The sequence below is a fragment of the Protobothrops mucrosquamatus genome, unplaced genomic scaffold, assembly GCF_001527695.2.
Source record: "Protobothrops mucrosquamatus isolate PMUCROS unplaced genomic scaffold, P.Mucros_1.0 scaffold14, whole genome shotgun sequence".
Classification (NCBI taxonomy): domain Eukaryota; kingdom Metazoa; phylum Chordata; class Lepidosauria; order Squamata; family Viperidae; genus Protobothrops; species Protobothrops mucrosquamatus.
In genome coordinates this window covers 2,516,236-2,533,118 of record NW_015386401.1, presented here as the reverse complement: position 1 = coordinate 2,533,118, position 16,883 = coordinate 2,516,236, and the positions used below count along the sequence as shown (strand labels likewise).

The window sequence follows — 16,883 nt, the reverse complement described above, 5'->3', positions numbered from 1 at the left end:
CCCTTGGCTAAGAATAGCTAAGGAAAGTAAAAATGATCTCAAAACAATGATGGACATATACTGCATTTTTTCCTCTGTGTATATAGTTATATAGTTCATCTCCTTTCCTTCCTTTCTTTTCCATGCCCTTTCTTTTTTTTCCCTTCCTTCCTTCCTTCCTTCCTTCCTTCCTTCCATCTTCCTCTTTCTCTGTGTCTTTCTCTTCACTTAGGAAACTCAACTAAAACTAACACCCTAAAACCATCTGACACACTTTAATCCTTTTTCAAAATTATTTAAACAGTTAACAAATTTTAAACAAAAGTGATCGTACTGGCCCATGTTCTTCTTTCAAGGTCTATTCCTTGCCTTGCAAAACAGTTCAATTACTGTCTCTATAAAGGCTGCATTCACACAACATGTTTAACTTGGCTGCTGCTTTTAATCATTTTCTGGATGTGGCTAATCTAATGTCAAACTACCAAACAAGCTGGGTTTCTAAGTCATGCTAAGACAGAACGAAACCTAAACAAATCTTCAATTTTCCATGCTTATCATGAGCAAACGGCCTAAATGCTCCAGGCAGCATATAAGAAACCCAGCATATAAGAACCACAGCACTAAAACCAATGTGGCATAAAAACAATAAATACAAAAACTGAAAGCACAAGAAACAAACCAAACATTAAAAAAATTAAATCTTTAGAAGAATATTCCATGATTCCTGGAAGAAGATCGCTCTGCATTCAGGGGATTGTATATTTTTCTGTTTTCCTAATTAAGACAAAACAAAACGCACTGGGCTTTTGTGCTTGGTTTTGTGAATTACACAATCACAACACACAATTCCACCGACCGCAGCGGGATTTATTTCCAGGATCCACGGACCATGTTAGTGAGAAAGCTTCAGGGAACACAACAGAAAAAAAGAATATTTTCATTAAGTACTTAGGGACTGATGACATCCATTCATTTTGAAAGGGAAATGCTCCCTCATAAGCCTTGTCATCCTTTTAGGCCTGAACGTCCGCACGGGAAATCCGGGCATCAATAAATGAATAAATCCTGACGGATGAAAGAAACGGTATACATTCCGCACCGTTTTGATTTAAAAAAAGAAAAAACAGCAAGAACCTTTCTCCTCAGGCGGTGTTTCCACACAGGTACGTTTCTGACGATACACCCAGCTTTCCGGAAGTTGCTGTTCGGCTGGAGTTCCGCCCCGGCTCTGCAGTCCGCTTTTTCTCACGCTGGGTCGGGCTCGGTTCGGTATCATGGAGGAGGCTGAAATGCAGCTGAAAGTGAAAAAGGGTAACAATGACGGCTACTTCCGGGTTATGTTACACTAAAATAAGTCCGGGGAAGAATGGAGAAAGGGGAGCTTATTCTCTCCCCGCGCCTCTGGGTTGAGATTTGGGTGTTATTGTAGCAAAAATAAAACTGGTCACAGATCTGGAGTTGGCCTGTGGGATCCATGCGTGGACAATTTCCACCTTTCGGGTGGAATTCCAACCATTTTTATTTTAATATTGAAGAAAATAGCTCTGTTTCAGTATAGACCAGGCATCTTCTCCCAAGCTAAAAATAGGACAGGGCGGTTCTGTTGCATTGAATGAGAGATTTCATTTTTATTGTTCTGGTCTGACACTGCAGGCGTTCTCACCCAACCTGGGCTGGTCTCAAACAAGCTAACTGCAGTTGCAGCTGGTTAATGTATGGATAGGAGACCACTAAATAATTCCAGAAAAGTAGGCTGACTTGAGAGTGGAGAATGGCAATGGCAAGCTAATGTTGTATTGTTGCCAAGAAGTTGTCAGGATAAAAATGTAATAAGGGGTCCTTGGTGCTCTCTGAGCTTGCTTGTTTTCTTGCAGACGTTTCATTACCCAAACTAGGTAACATCATCAGTCTAGCACTTTTGATATCACCTAGTTTGGGTAATGAAAGGTCTGCAAGAAAACAAGCAAGCTCAGAGAGCACCAAGGACCCCTCATGTCAACCCTGAGCTACAAATATTCCCCTTTATTAAAAATGTAATAATACAGCTTACATGATGCAATGATAACTCTAACACCATCAAAATCAACATCTGCTTATCCCAGGTCCTTGGGAAGGACTTAAATAGATGAATAAAAATGCTAAATCCAGTCCACATCTGGTTGGCTGTGCGATGAACCATAACAACAACTGAAGTATGAAAGATTCACATCCACCATCACCCTCTTGGATTCTTATTCAGTTTTCCAATTTCATTTCTCTCCTTTTGCCCCAATGTTCATCTATCATTCTGAAGCAGTTGCAGATTTTAGACTGCCATCCCACCCTGACTTTTTTTCTTGCTTCTGGTTAGTTTTTATACTTACGAATTTTATCCAAGCCTAGACATCCCTTTCTTGCACTGGTGGCCTGAAATCATGACATGTATTATCTGAATGAACCCTTTTTTCCCTCCTGCTGTGGAAGCAAAGCTGTGAGAAAAAAATATGCTTTCTTTTCTTATAGTGACAGACAAATTTACAGAAAGCATGTATGTCCTGGCCAATGAACCTTCTGTTGCGTTGTATCGGCTTCAAGAGCATGTCAGGCGCTCTCTCCCAGAACTGGCTGAACATAAAGTAAGCTGTGATCTGAACTGTAAATGAGAATGGATATAGTGTTATTCTTAAAAATAGTCTAATAAACCTATTCTGTTACAAACAGGACTTAAAGGCTCAGATTTTTAACTATTCCTCCATATTTTTTAATTCCTCGTAGGCAGAAATAATGGACATTTTTTCATGATATGTTAATTTTCAGTGTACAAAGAATCAGACTAACGTAGAGGCAGCTATGAGAGGTGGGTATGTTAATGCACATCTGCTAATTGAAGTCTCCAGAGCATTTTTTGTAATGAAGAAGTACTGGTCTTTAAGGCCTGAGGATATAAATTAAGCCAGATTGAGAAGTAACAAATCACCCTTTCACAACCTATTGGTCAAGTAGTTGTGGATCACGTCAGAATTGTTTGGGGTGCAACTGGTTTTCTATATCGACTCTGTCCAGTTTCAAGGCCATGTTTGGGAGAAAGTCAAAAATACCTTAAGAAGCTGCATATTGGGAAGGAGAGAGTGATGGGATTCAAATATGTGAACAACCAGTTCTCTGTGTGGATGCCACTTTCGGAAGTCCATTCTGGGCCTGGGCAATAAAAAATTAGCTACCGCTTCTACCAAAGTGGTGCGAACCGGTTGAATCCCACCACTGGAAGGGGATAATTCCCTTCTGGATAATTATATTAGAGAAAGCTCTGTCTTCACTTCTTCTCCTTGACCTCTTGGTTTCCCTTTGCTCTCTTTTGAATCTGTCCTTGTTACTTAACTGCATTATTAATTCTCTTATTCAGCATTAACTAAACAGTGATGGGAGAAATTATTCTCACATCCTTCAAAGCAATGGGAAAGGGGTTGTGTGAACTAATGTGGAAAATGGATAGTATCTAGATAGGATATGAGAAAAAGTGACTCTAAAAAAAAAAGTGAATCCCTTGCTTGACCAAAGCCATCATATCTGCTCTTCTTCCATGCTTTCCATAATGTGGTTCACCTTAAAAGATATACAGGTAGTTCTCAACCATAATTGGGATCAGAATTTCGGTTGCTAAGCAAGGTGGTTTTTAAATGAGTCACACCTGATTTTATCACCTTTTCCCCACAGTTGTTAAGCAAATCAGTCCAGCTTCCCCCATTGACTTTGCTTGTTGGAAGCCGGCTGGAAAAGTCGCAAATGGTGACCACATTATCCCAAGGTGTTGCAACCGTTGTAAATATATGCTGGTTGCCAATCGTCTGAATTCTGATCACATGATCTTGGGAATGTTGTTAAGGTTGTAAGTGCAACAACTGGTCATAAATAATTTTTTTAGGTGCTGTTGAAACTTTGAGTGGTCTCTAAACAAATAATTGTAAGTCGAGGATTACTTGTAGTGTGAAAATATATATATGCATTCTGTAAAAACCGGAGTCAAAAGTTTAAGGGAAAAGTAAACAAAGGTAAATCCCTTTTTTTTTCATTTTGCAAGAAGGGTGGCAGAAAGTGCAGGAACGTTTTATAGCAATAACAATAGCACTTAGACTTATATACTGCTCCATAGTGCTTTACAGAAGTTTACAGAGTCAGTCTATTTCCCCCAATAATCTGGGACCTCATTTTACCAACCTCGGAAGGATGGAAGGCTGAGTCAACCTTGAGCTGGTCAGGATTGAACTTTTGGCAGTGAGCAGAATTAGCCTGCAGTACTGCATTCTGACCACCAGGTCTCTTGTGCTTCTACCGAGCAAAAGATCAGCTGTCCTTTCTCTTTGCAGGCTGACATGCAGAGCTGGGAAGAACAGAGTCAAGGAGCCATTTATACCGTAGAATATGCCTGCAGGTGACTGCCCTTAAAAACTTGTTTTTTACCATTCTAACCCCTGCGATATACTCTTCTCTCTATCCCTGTTCCTGGATTTCTGAGGCTGGGACACTCTTGATCCCCTCTTTCCCCAACTCTTGTAATTCTAACCAGGTGCTTTCCTTCCTCTCCAGTGCCATCAAGAATATGAAGGACAGTAGCATGTATTTCAAGAACATTGAAGGGCTCCTTAGACACGCCATTGCCGTAAAAGATCGGTTGAATTCTGCACGGAGGTAGCTCTGGAGATCCGGGTCTGGGAAAACTTCATGGTCATCCTCTCTATTTATGGAAAGAAGCTTCAGATGCCAAGGGGAAGCCACTCTACACGTCGATGTGACCAAGACACGTTTATATTAACCTGTCTCCAGGTTTAATCATTTTTTTTAACATCAATAATTACAGTTAATTTAAAAAATTACTCTAAGCAAAGAACATATGTTAGCAATACTTAGCATTTCCAAGGAAGAAACACTGCAGGCAAGATTTTTCTTGCTGTGTCATGTGCTTGTACAAGTGCTGGGGTGAGACAGGAAGAGGAGAGGGAAGAGAATACATTAAGAATCCCATTATATCAAGCCAAACTGTTGGTCCATGTAGCTCATGATTGATGGCAAGCTGATCACACCTTTATGAGGATGGAGAGATGTGAATTTTCTGTCTTGTTGCACTGGAACAAGTGGAAAATTCTGTTGAAATTCCGAGTGTCATTTGCGTATGCCGGCCCATGTTTCTCCTTGGACATGCCTACATTTCATTTCTGGCTTATATGAACGTATGGTAATGGTTCTAACTAAATCACTAAAAGGCGTGTAATTCATGACTTGAAGTGAGGTCTTGTTACGGATTTTGGCTCTTGCGAACCTTAATCACTGTCACTTTCTGAATGGCACACAAACTGTGGATGTTGGATTCACAAACTTGATCTGATGTTGCTGTTCCGGTCTTCACTATAATCAGAAAGTCTACCTAGCCTTCAATTCAGTACAGATAGTCCTCAAGTTCAAAGCTACAATGGGCTCCCCAAAACTATTTGTAACCCAGTTTTGAAATTATGGCCGCCTCACACCCATAGACCCCTGCGGTGATGTGATCGTATTCTGTACACTTGACAACCCGCTCACTTTTACAGCCCTTTGCAGCATCCCATGGTCATGTGACCATGTTTTGTTTTTTTTTCAAATTTTGCTGATTTCCAGTACTTCCAGTTTTTGGCCCCCCAAAAAAAGCCCATTGGGTAAAATGGATTCACTTAACACCACCACTACAAAAATGTTGAAAAATCAGGTCTGGCCATGTGATGCCTCAATATATAACCATAATTCTGGGCTCAATTACAGTCATAAGTCAAAGATGACCTATATAACAGTGGTCTCCAACCTTTACAGCTCGATGGACTGGTGGAAGCAGCGGGGGGGGGGGGGAGAGAGAGTATGATTTCACGTGTGCCATTTTCACAAATGCAGCTTCATGCATGCACATTCACCCATCACTTCCGTGGCCCGGTTCTGAACAGGCTGTAGCCCAGCCCCAGGTCGCGGACAGGGGTTGGGGAACCCTGACCTATACAACCAACCTTCCTTTACTAGTGTGAGTCCAGACAAATTCCCTCTTTATGGTAGCACCTAGGAACAATTTAAATGTAGTACAGTATCTAATAATGGATGGCATCTAATATTAGTAGAACAAAATTGGAGGTAATAGGATCATTAAAGGAAGCCTCCATATTTAGTAGCAGTCTTTCTTGATGCTGGTTTGCAGCATGCATTAGGGCAGGGGTCTTCAAACTTGGCCCTTTTATGACTTGTGGACTTCAACTCCCAGAATTCCTCAGCCAACATGCATTAGGGCAGGGGTAGGCAACCTTGGCTCTTTTATGAGTCGTGGACTTCAACTCCCAGAATTCCTGAGCCAGCATGGCTGGCTCAAGAATTCTGGGAGTTGAAGTCCACGACTCATAAAAGAGCCAAGGTTGCCTACCCCTGCATTAGGGTAAGGGGTTGGTTAGTAGAATATCCTTTCTTACACTTAACCAGCCCTTTAGATTCCTGCCTGCTGCATCAGGGTTTAAAAGCAATCGCCCTTTCACCACAATTCTTCCCTAGTAAAAAATGCTGCTTTGGGCCTTCAAACGTGGACGGTCTATGTCAGGGGTAGGCAACCTCGGCTCTTTTATGACTTGTGGACTTCAACTCCCAGAATTCCTGAGCCAGCCATGCTGAGGGGAAAGGGAGAGGTTTCCAAGCTGAGCCATGCTGCCTCAGGAATTCTGGGAGTTGAAGTCCACGAGTCATAAAAAAGCCAAGGTTGCCTACCCCTTGTCTATGTAGACATCCTCACACAATCTGTAATATATGGATTTTTCTAATTGCTGAGAGTAAGGGAGGTGACTGATAGAAATATGCAAGAATCATTATCTAGGTAAAGAAGTCAAAAATATTTCTTTAAGTCCTGGGTATCAAGATAATATTCGGAAATGGCTCAAACAATCACCTCCCTGATCCAAGGAGGGGAAATACAGGTAGTCCTCAACTTACAACCATAACGGAGCTCAAAATTTCTGTTGCTAAGTGAGACATTTGTTAAGTGAGCTTTGACCCATTTTACGACCTTTCTTGCCACGGTTATTAAGTGAAGCACTGCAGTTTATCAGTGAGTCATAGGGTTGTTAAGTGAATCGGGCTTCCCCATTGACTTTGGTCACCGAAGTCATCGCATGACCCCAGGACACTGCAACCGTCATAAATGAGAGTCAATTGCCGAGCATCTGAATTTTGATCAAGTGATCATGGGGATGCTGCAACGGTCGTAAGTGTGAAAAATGGTCCTGACTCACTTTTTCCAGTGCAGTTGTAACTTTGAATGGTCACTAAATGAACTGTTGTAAGTCGAGGACTATTTGCACAGCAAAATCGGGCTTGCAATATTTTGTTATTATAGCCCAGGGATAGGCAACCTTGGCTCTTTTATGACTCGTGGACTTCAACTCCCAGAATTCCTGAGCCAGCCATGCTGAGGGGAAAGGGAGAGGTTTCCAAGCTGAGCCATGCTGGCTCAGGAATTCTGGGAGTTGAAGTCCACGAGTCATAAAAGAGCCAAGGTTGACTACCCCTGTTATAGCCTGTCTCAATAAAGTGGAGTTCTGGTCCTCCTGTGGAGTTCCATCTAGTGGGGCTGTGGAATGGGACAATTCGCCATAGCCAACTTGCTGCGGGACAACTCGCCGCAAGACAACTGAACAATTCAATTTAATTATTTAAAATAAATACAAAAATATTTTCATTTCTGCCATTCACGTTTTGTTGGGTACCTCTTTTTTGCATCTGTTCTTTAATTATTCTGTTCCACTATTTCTTTGATATTAGTGTAAAACTCTCGTCCTTCAGCAAGTTGTTGCCGATGGCGAATTGTCCCGCAGTGTGAGTTGGCTGTGGCAAGTTGGCCGTGGCGAATTGTCATAAACCCATGGGGCTGACCCTAATCTCCTTTTAAAGGAATCTAAATACGGTTGTTCCCCACTTCTTATGAGTGAATGAGAGAGCGTGTGAAGCAATCAAGCAATATGGTAAGTGTTCCTTCCAGGCAAGGGTCGTCTGGAGATTGAAGATCTCTGTGGGGATCGGGATCGTCACGCTTTCTGAGATTTCACACCAAGGTTGAACCTTTGCCTGATCCCTTCGGTTTGCGAGACAGGACTTTCCTCATTTCCTGCCTCACCCCGTGGCTCAGCAGAAGGCCGGATTCTGCCGAAAGTGTCCGGTGCGTTCTGGGGATGCTATAGCTCTCTTTCTCCAGAGTTGGTACAACACTGTCCACGGAGGTGACATTGGTGCTGCTCGCTGGGGTGGTCTGATGGGACTTCTGCTCCACGTAGGATAAGTATGAAACCTCTGGGTGGATTTCCAGATGTGACTGTGAAGAGGCCACCTTTGGAGCATCACTAGGATGAACGGCTGGTGTTTTGCTGCTCTGGGCCGAGCCGTTCTCGTAAAGATTGTGTGACAATTCTCCTGGGCTATGTTGCGTGGCTTTGGAAGCCCGGACGAGCACGTGGATCACCGTAATGATCAAGACGATGATCCCAGAGGAGAAGATACAAGCACAGGTAATTCCCGTTTCTCTCTCAAATGCCGTCATCACGTAGATCGAGAGGGCTGGAGAGCAGCAGAGAGGGAAAATGAAATTTTTAACAAGGACCAAAGCTTAAAACAGCCTACAAAAGAATTGGGTTCTCCCAGAACAGGGGTAGGCAACCTTGGCTCTTTTATGACTCGTGGACTTCAACTCCCAGAATTCCTGAGCCAGCCATGCTGAGGGGAAAGGGAGAGGTTTCCAAGCTGAGCTATGCTGGCTCAGGAATTCTGGGAGTTGAAGTCCACGAGTCATAAAAGAGCCAAGGTTGCCTACCCCTGTCCCAGAACGATCAACCAAGTTTGTAACCCATGTATTCATGCAAGATGCTAAGAATTGGATTCCCTCAACACACTGACTCACAATTCTCCCAGCAATTGGCATACTGAAGAAGGCTTGGCCTATATAGGTAGTCCTCAACTTACAACGGTTCATTTAGTGCCATTCAAAGTTACAACAGCATTGAAAACAGTGACTTATGACCGTTTTTCACACTTACTACCATTGCAGCATCCCCATGGTCACATGATCAGAATTCGGACACTTGGCAACTGGTTCATATTTATGAGGGCTGCAGGGTCCTAGGATCATGTGATCAGCTTTTGTGACCTGACAAATGGGGAAGACAATTCACTTAACAACCATGTTACTAACTTAACAACTGTAGCAAATTCTCTTAACAGCTGTGGCAAGAAAGTTCATAAAATGGGGCAAAACTCATTTAACAAAGGTTTCACTTAGCAACATCAATTTTGGACTGAACTGTGGTCCTACGTCAAGGACTACCTGTATGCTTCCTTGCAATTTATGTATTTTAAATTAAACCACCCAATAGCCAGACGTCTCTGTGCCGTTTATAATAAAATAAGCTCTAAAAAATACAATTTGAATGAAAACATAGACCACAGATAAATAGAAAATAAAATAGAATTGGATGCTTTTGTAACTTCTCTCCGTGCCTTTCCTTTGTGCCTAACTTGTTTTTAAAGCATGGTTCTCGATACTCCAGAAGTTATATGGATGGGAAATTTTATTTCCTTACACCAAACATAACTTTCAAACCAGTTTTTGAACATTTCTTCTAGGAAGGGACAGGCAAGGGAAACCAGAAAGGGAAGGGAGAAACTACTCACCTGCTAGATAGGCTAAAACAGCGCAGCAAAACACACCCACAGCTACATGTCTCACTTTTCGGCTCTCCAGCAGGAACCAGTCACCTCTGTGACATAAGAGCAATATATTTTTATTATTTTTGTCTGCCAAGTAGACAGATCCCTGCTCCAAACATCTCACGTGCAAACCTATTATAATGTTGATGAATATAAGGAACGGTTGCTGGAATTGGGTATGTCTGTTGACTCTAGTTTAATAAAGAGAAGGACGAGGGAGGACATGATAGCAGTCTTCCAATATCTCAGGGGCTGCCCCAAAGAAGAGGGAATCAAGCTATTTTCCAAAGCGCCTGAAGGCAGAACAAGAAACAACGGATGGAAACTGATTAAGGAGAGAAGCAACCTAGAACTAAGGAGAAACTTCCTGACAGTGAGAACAATTAACCAGTGGAACAACCTGCCTCCAGAAGCGGTGAATGCTCCAATACTGGAAGTTTTTAAGAAGAGCCTTGTCAGCCATTTGTCTGAAATGGTATAGGGTTTCCTGCCTGAGCAGGGGGTTGGACTAGATGACCTCCAAGGTCCCTTCCAACATTATTATTATTATTATTATTATTATTATTATTATTATTATTATTATTATTATTATTCGTCGCACAGTCAGCCAGATGTTCAGACTGGATTTGGCATTTTTGTCTACCTATCGAGTCCTTACCCAGGACCTGGGATAGGCAGATGTGGATGTTTGATGGTATTTCAGAGATCATCGCAGGATGGAAGCAGTTTCTAATAAGGCCGCCTTTTGCAATTGACTAATGGCGAATTTGTCAATGCCAATGGTGTTCAAGTGGTGCTCCAGTTGTTTTGGGATTGCACCCAAGGCGCTGCTATTATTATTATTATTATTATTATTATTATTATTATTATTACTACTACTACTACTACTACTATTATTACTTACATATTGTCCTATTATATTATTATTATTATTATTATTATTATTATTATTATTATTATTATTATTATTATTATTATTATTATTACTTACATATTGTCCTAAAATACAGAGAGTCCTCAACATACTTACTTTCATTAGGGACCGTTCAAAGTTAACAACAGCAGTGAAAAAAGTGACTTAACCATTTTTCACATTTAACAACCGTCGCAGGAAACCTATGGTCATGTGATCAAACTTTCAGCCCTTGGCCACTGGTGTATATTTACGATGGTTGCAGCATCCCAGGGTCATGTGGTCACCCTTTACGACCTTCCTAGACGGCTTCTGACAAGCAGAGTCAAAGGAGAAAGCCAGATTTGCTTCACAACCGCGTGATTCACTTAACAAACATGATTTGGTTAACGACCATAGCAAAACAAATTGTCGAATTGGATGCAACTCAACTCAACAGCCACTTCTCTTAGCAACAGAAGTCCCGGTCCCAATTGTCATAAGTCAAAGACTCCTTGTACTGTAGATTTGATTGTCCTCGGAAAAATTGTGAACAGTGCAAAAAGCAACTTTGCGCTGAAGCTGCCAAAGGAACCCAGCCATCCACCGTATCCATGGGTGAAATAGCCCCTCTGTTTTGGGAAGGGGGGGTCAGCTCAAACCGAAAGACTGATGGCTTTTGATTAATATCTGACCCATTTCTTTTAATGAAACTGCTCTTTTAAATTCTTACTTGGGCCGGAGCTGGTGTTCTGTTGGAGTTATTGCAGTTCTCTTTAACATGCAGGAATTCAAGCAGTTACCGGGGAGTAAGAATGTGAAGCTTTTTTGGGGGGGGGGGAAAGGAGCAGCTGGTTACCAGGGTTGAAACTTCATCTTCACAGGGAGCCTTAGGCCAAGAGGGAGGGAAGGGGGGAATGGAATCACAGCCTGCCTTTTGGTGTCTTCAAGTATTGAGTCTTGCTTTGTCAATTGGAGAAGGAATTCCACCCCACTGCTCTCCTTGGCAGGCATAGAAGGAAAGAAGGGAAAGGGAAGGGAAGGGAAGGAAAGGAAAGGAAAGGGGAAGGAAATGGAGAAAGGGAAGGGAAAGAAAGGAAGAAGGGAAGAGGGAAAGGGAAAATGGGAAGGAAGGAGAGGGAAAGGAAACAGAAAGAGAAGGGGAGGGGAAAGGGAAGGGAAGAGGGAAAGGAAAGGGAAAACGGGAAGGAGGGAGAAGGAAAGGAAAGGAATTTAATGTAGATTATGGGACAGAGAGAGAAGAGAGTGGAAGGGAAGGGAGATAAGGTATGAGATGGAATCCAGAAAGAACATTTGAAGCGTTAATTCAGAATCACCACAGCAACTCAGGAAAAATAGAGGAGCTGAGATGAAAGCATAATGAATAGAGTAAGTGCCAGTAGGCTGGGTTCCAAACTTGCTCATTAAAATGGAATTTCACTTTATAAAGGCTGGCACACGCATGTGGTTGGTGTGTATTGCACTTTGCACAATAATGTGAGCAATCCCTCAAGGCTGATGTGATCCTGGAGCAAAACTCTAGAATGGGAGACTTATACAAAAATTATCCCCCTATGATTCTGTTGCAGTTTTAATGAATTTTTGTCGGCCTTGGAAATATGTAAATATTAGCTACAAGCATCCCAGAGCCTGCGTGGGTTTGCACATGTTGGACAAGCCAAACTTGGATTGTAGTTCAGCGTGTTTTGTGAATCAGACTATTATAATAAGCCCTACTCAGGTTTCTTTATTTAGGTACAGGATTTAATGTGAATACATCTGCTCTGTTTTTTTTAACCCTGGTTCAATGTATGATGTGAACCCAACCATCGTGTGGTTTAGTTCAATCAAAATCAAAACCAAAAGAAAGACTTAAAATTATATCAAGCCCAAAAGGCAACAGATACCTGCTTAATTTGGTCACCTTTGGATTGATTCCCTATAGCAGGGGTCTCCAACCCCCGGTCCGGAGACCGGTATGGGGCCGTGGCATGCCCGCAACCGGGCCACACAAACAAGCAAAGCCCCATCCGTGGGATGCAGGCAGCACACAAAACCACACCCTCTCCGGTCCACGGAAAAACCTCTTTCCACATAACCGGTCCCTGGGGCCCAAAAGGCTGGAGACCTCTGCCCTATAATGGTGTTTCTCAACTTCAGCCATTTTAAGATGCGGTGACTTCAATTCCCAGAATTCCCCAACCAGCTTGTTCACTGCAGAATTCTGGGAATTGGAGTCTGCATATTTTAAAGCTGCTAAGATTGAGAAGTATCTAGGCAGGTAAAGAAACATCTGCAAGAAAATGACCAAGTCAACTCACAGGCCAATCATAAACTACATATATTCTCTATTATTGGACAAATTGATGCCCCCAAATCTTGACTTCACCCTTGTGTTCTTTCTCTTTGTTATGTATTTATTTATTTAACACATTTATATAGCCACCCATCTTATAACCAACTCTGGGTGACTCCCAGTCATTTGTTAGATCTGATCAAGTAGAATTCAAAGATAGTTAGTGTCTCTTGACTGACAGCATATAGTATCTAAAGGTATATTACACCTGGATGCAGAGGTTCTCTTCTTACTATCATGAATAATAGCACTTACCAGAAGCATTAAGAACACAATTAAGCTGGTTTATAAAAAAGGATTTGTGGGCTACCTAATCTCACCTTCTGCTCCACACGGAAACCTGGAAAATCTTATTTATTCTGGTAGCAGTAGCCTCTAAGAGGCTCAGAAGCAGGGCTGCCCTTTCTATCTGCCTCCATAATATTGCACAGTATTCAAGGATAGGCTACTTCTGACTTTAGAGAGTGTTTCTCAAGCTTAGCAACCGTAAGGTATGTGGACTTCAATTCCCAGAATTCCCCAGCCAGCAGCATGACTGAAAAGCAGGATATAGGTAGTCCTCGACTTACAACCGTTCACTTAGTGACCATTCAAAGTGACAAAAGCACTGAAAAAAGTGACTTAACCATTTTTCACATAATAGTTGCAGCATCCCTGTGGTCATGTGATCAAAATTCAGATGCTTGGCAACTGGAAGTTTTTAAGAAGAGACTGGATAGCCATTTGTCTGAAATGGTATAGGGTTTCCTGCCTGAGCAGGGGGTTGGACTAGATGACCTCCAAGGTCCCTTCCAACTTTATATTATTATTATTATTATTATTATTATTATTATTATTATTATTATTATTATTATTATTATTATTATTATTATTATTATTGACTGTAGTGTCCCAGGGTCGTGTGATCACCTTTTGTGACCTGACGACCGAAGTCAGTGGAGAAGCCAGGTTCACTTAACAACCATGTTGCTAACTTAACAACTGCAGCGAGTCCCTTAACAACTGTGTCAAGAAAGGTCGTAAACTGGGACAAAACTCACTTAACAACCGTCTTTCTTGCTTAGCCATGGAAATTTGGGGCTGTTGTGGTCAGTCAAGGACCACCTGTATGATGCTGAACCACACTCTTCTTTTTACGACCCTGAAATGCCTTAATTTCTGGACTTGGGTCGGGTTGACTGGATGGAGCTGAGCGTTAAATCGTAGTTTAACGCTTGATGTGATATGGTAGCCCAGCTTGGGGGGGGGGGTGGCTTCTTCAGCAAAGCAGAGGTCAACGCATCGTGGCTTAGCAGAAGTTAACCCAAGTTACATGCTCTGCGCCAACTAAGTGCCTCCCCCCTCTTCCCACCCCCCTTGAAACCCAATTCTGAACATGCCACCCTCAGGAAAAGCCTCCGCCACCCCCGATCGCGGCGAGGGGACCTTGCGTCGCTTCGGGGCCCTTCGGAGAAGAGAGACTCCCCCGCATACGCACCTCTCGCTGCCCAGCCCGCCCCCGGAGGCCGCGCATCGCTCGGCGCCGCAGTAGCCGTGCAGGAGGCTGAGCAGCAGGCAGCTCAGGCTGAGCACCAAGCCGAGCGAGGCCAGGCCGGCCGAGATGGGCCGCAGCAGCGCCCGGAGCCGCTCGGTCAGGTCGCGGTTGCCGACGGCGCCTCCTTGGATCTGGAAGAGCAGCATCGAGGCCAGCACGGCCACCAAGCCCGAGGCGGTGCCCAAGAGCATCAGCGCGCCCAAGGCGCGGTGCCCGTACTGGGAGAGCATGAGAGCGGGACGGGACGGGCCGAGGAGGAACGACGGGGCCGCGGCGGAAAGTCGCCCGAAAAACTTTCCCCAAAGTTGGTGTCGAGGCGTCGCTTTGGAGAGGGAAGGGGGCGCGGCCGAAGTGAGCGGCTGCGCGGGGAGAAGAGGGCTGCGGGGGTCCTTCTCGCCACTGACCGCCCAGGCCTCGGACCGCCGCCCTTCCAATTGAGTCTGGATCCTATCGTGGTTTCTTCATCCTCCGCGCTCAACCCGGCTTGGCCAAACTCCGTTGCCGCGCTCAAATGCAGCGCAGACACATTAGAATTAGAATCAGACTAGAGCTTGGAGGTCATCTAGTCCAACCCCCTGCTCAAGCAGGAGACCCTGTACCGTTTCAGACAGATGGCTGTCCAGTCTCTTCTTAAAAATCTCCAGTGATGAAGCACCCAAAACGTCTGGAGGCCAGCTGTTCCACTGGTTAATTGTTCCCACTATTAGGAAGTTTCTCCTTAATTCCAGGTTGCTTCTCTCCTTGATTGGTTTCCATCCATTGTTTCTTGTCTTGCCCTCTGGTGCTTTGGAGAATAAATTGACCCCCTTCTCTTTGGGGCAGCCTCTCAAATACTGGAATACTGCTATAAGGTCTCTGCCCCGTCTGTCTTTTCTCTAGACTAGCCATACCCAAATCCTGCAACCATTCTTCATATGTTTTAGTCTCCAGGCCTTTACATTTTAGTTTCCAGGCCTTTTCCAAAGTCTCAACATCTTTTTTGTAATGTGACCAAAACTGGATGCAGTATTGCAGGTGTGGCCTTACTAAGGCTTTATAAAGTGGTACTTCACGTAATTTTGATTCTATGCCTCTGTTTATACAGAGCAGATCACCAAGTGACCTTGCCTGGTTTTACAATCTCTTGCAGTGGTCATTAAGCAAATGTGGTTGGTAAGCAAAATCAGTGGGCATATTTTGCTGGAAATCAGAAGTAAATGCCAGTGGCTGGCAAAAAAAAAAAAAGTTATATATTGTGGTCCCATCCAGTGGGACTCTGCAAATGGATGTAAACATGGGCTGGTTTCCAGGTGCCCCAAAACAGATCACGTGACAGTAGTGAGGCCGCAGCCATCATAACTCTGAATCCAAGTCATAAATAACTCAGGAGGTGCATCATGACCTGTCATAAGTCAAGCACAACCTGGCCAGTGTTTCCTCAAGCACAGCAACTCCTTGATGTGTGGACTTCAACTCCCAGAATTCCCCAGGCATGTCCATACATCTTAATGTTGCTGAGGATGAGAAATAATTGTCATAAATTACTTCAAAGGGCCTGCTGATATACTGCACACACCACACACACACACAAACACAATTCTCATTTTTTGGCTAGTGTTTTATTCATTTCTTTCTTAGAACGCTTTCATAGTTACGCAAAGTACAGCAATAGCAAATCAGGGGAATGATAAATCTAGCTAAATTAAGTTTATACCACCATAATTTACTCTCTGCTGATCTTTTTCTCCTTGCTTCCATACATTTCCTGTTGTTCTTCTCACCTCTCTTCTTCTGAGGAACTCGGTAAATTCATCTGACCACAGTTTTCTCGGTCTCGACCAACTCATTCTTCCTTTCGAGTCTGCAATATGAATCTTATTCATTCTCTCTTTATGACCCAACCCCCCCACCCCACCCCAAAGAACTTCATTTTACTAGTGCTTCTTTGTACACAAAGCCACAGCCTTCATTCTGGTGCCTTTCTCCTCTTATTTTATCACACACACACACTTAAATCAAGTTATTTTCACGTTTCTCCCCATGGGCCCAGCCCTCATTTCTGTGCAACAAAGCAGACAAAATTACATTGTCCATGTTTGCTTTCTTTATCAAATTTCTAGCAGAAAAGTAGAAAGAAAAACGGATAAATATAGATACTGCTGACCTAGAGAACCGGAAACCCAGCGCTTTCAGAACCAAAGCGGCAGCTGAAGACCGCACTCATTCTGTGACGGTCATGTTGAGCCCTTCATTTGACAAGTTTATAGGTAGTCCTTGACCTACAACCGTTTGTTCAGAGACCGTTCAAAGTTGCAACAGCACCGAAGAAAGTGACTTACGACCAGTCCTCACATTTATGACTATTGTGACATCCCCAGAGTATCATGATCACATGATTAAAATTCAGGCATTTA

At 43.2% G+C, this 16,883-nt stretch overlaps 2 protein-coding genes across 2 annotated transcripts; one reads left to right on the top strand and one right to left on the bottom strand.

Moving 5' to 3' along the window:
• Positions 1-1,119: 1,119 nt before the first annotated feature.
• On the top strand, positions 1,120-5,231 carry BORCS8 (BLOC-1 related complex subunit 8). Its single transcript, XM_015810728.1, has 4 exons — positions 1,120-1,290; positions 2,482-2,594; positions 4,323-4,387; positions 4,543-5,231. Exons 1-4 carry the CDS (start codon positions 1,254-1,256, stop codon positions 4,646-4,648), a joined length of 321 nt encoding a protein of 106 aa, XP_015666214.1. The 5' UTR covers positions 1,120-1,253; the 3' UTR covers positions 4,649-5,231.
• A 2,822-nt stretch (positions 5,232-8,053) lies between these two features.
• On the bottom strand, positions 8,054-14,720 carry TMEM221 (transmembrane protein 221). Its single transcript, XM_015810694.1, has 3 exons — positions 14,434-14,720; positions 9,673-9,758; positions 8,054-8,610 (listed from the first exon to the last, which is right to left on the bottom strand). Exons 1-3 carry the CDS (start codon positions 14,718-14,720, stop codon positions 8,054-8,056), a joined length of 930 nt encoding a protein of 309 aa, XP_015666180.1.
• Between the last annotated feature and the right edge of the window lie 2,163 nt (positions 14,721-16,883).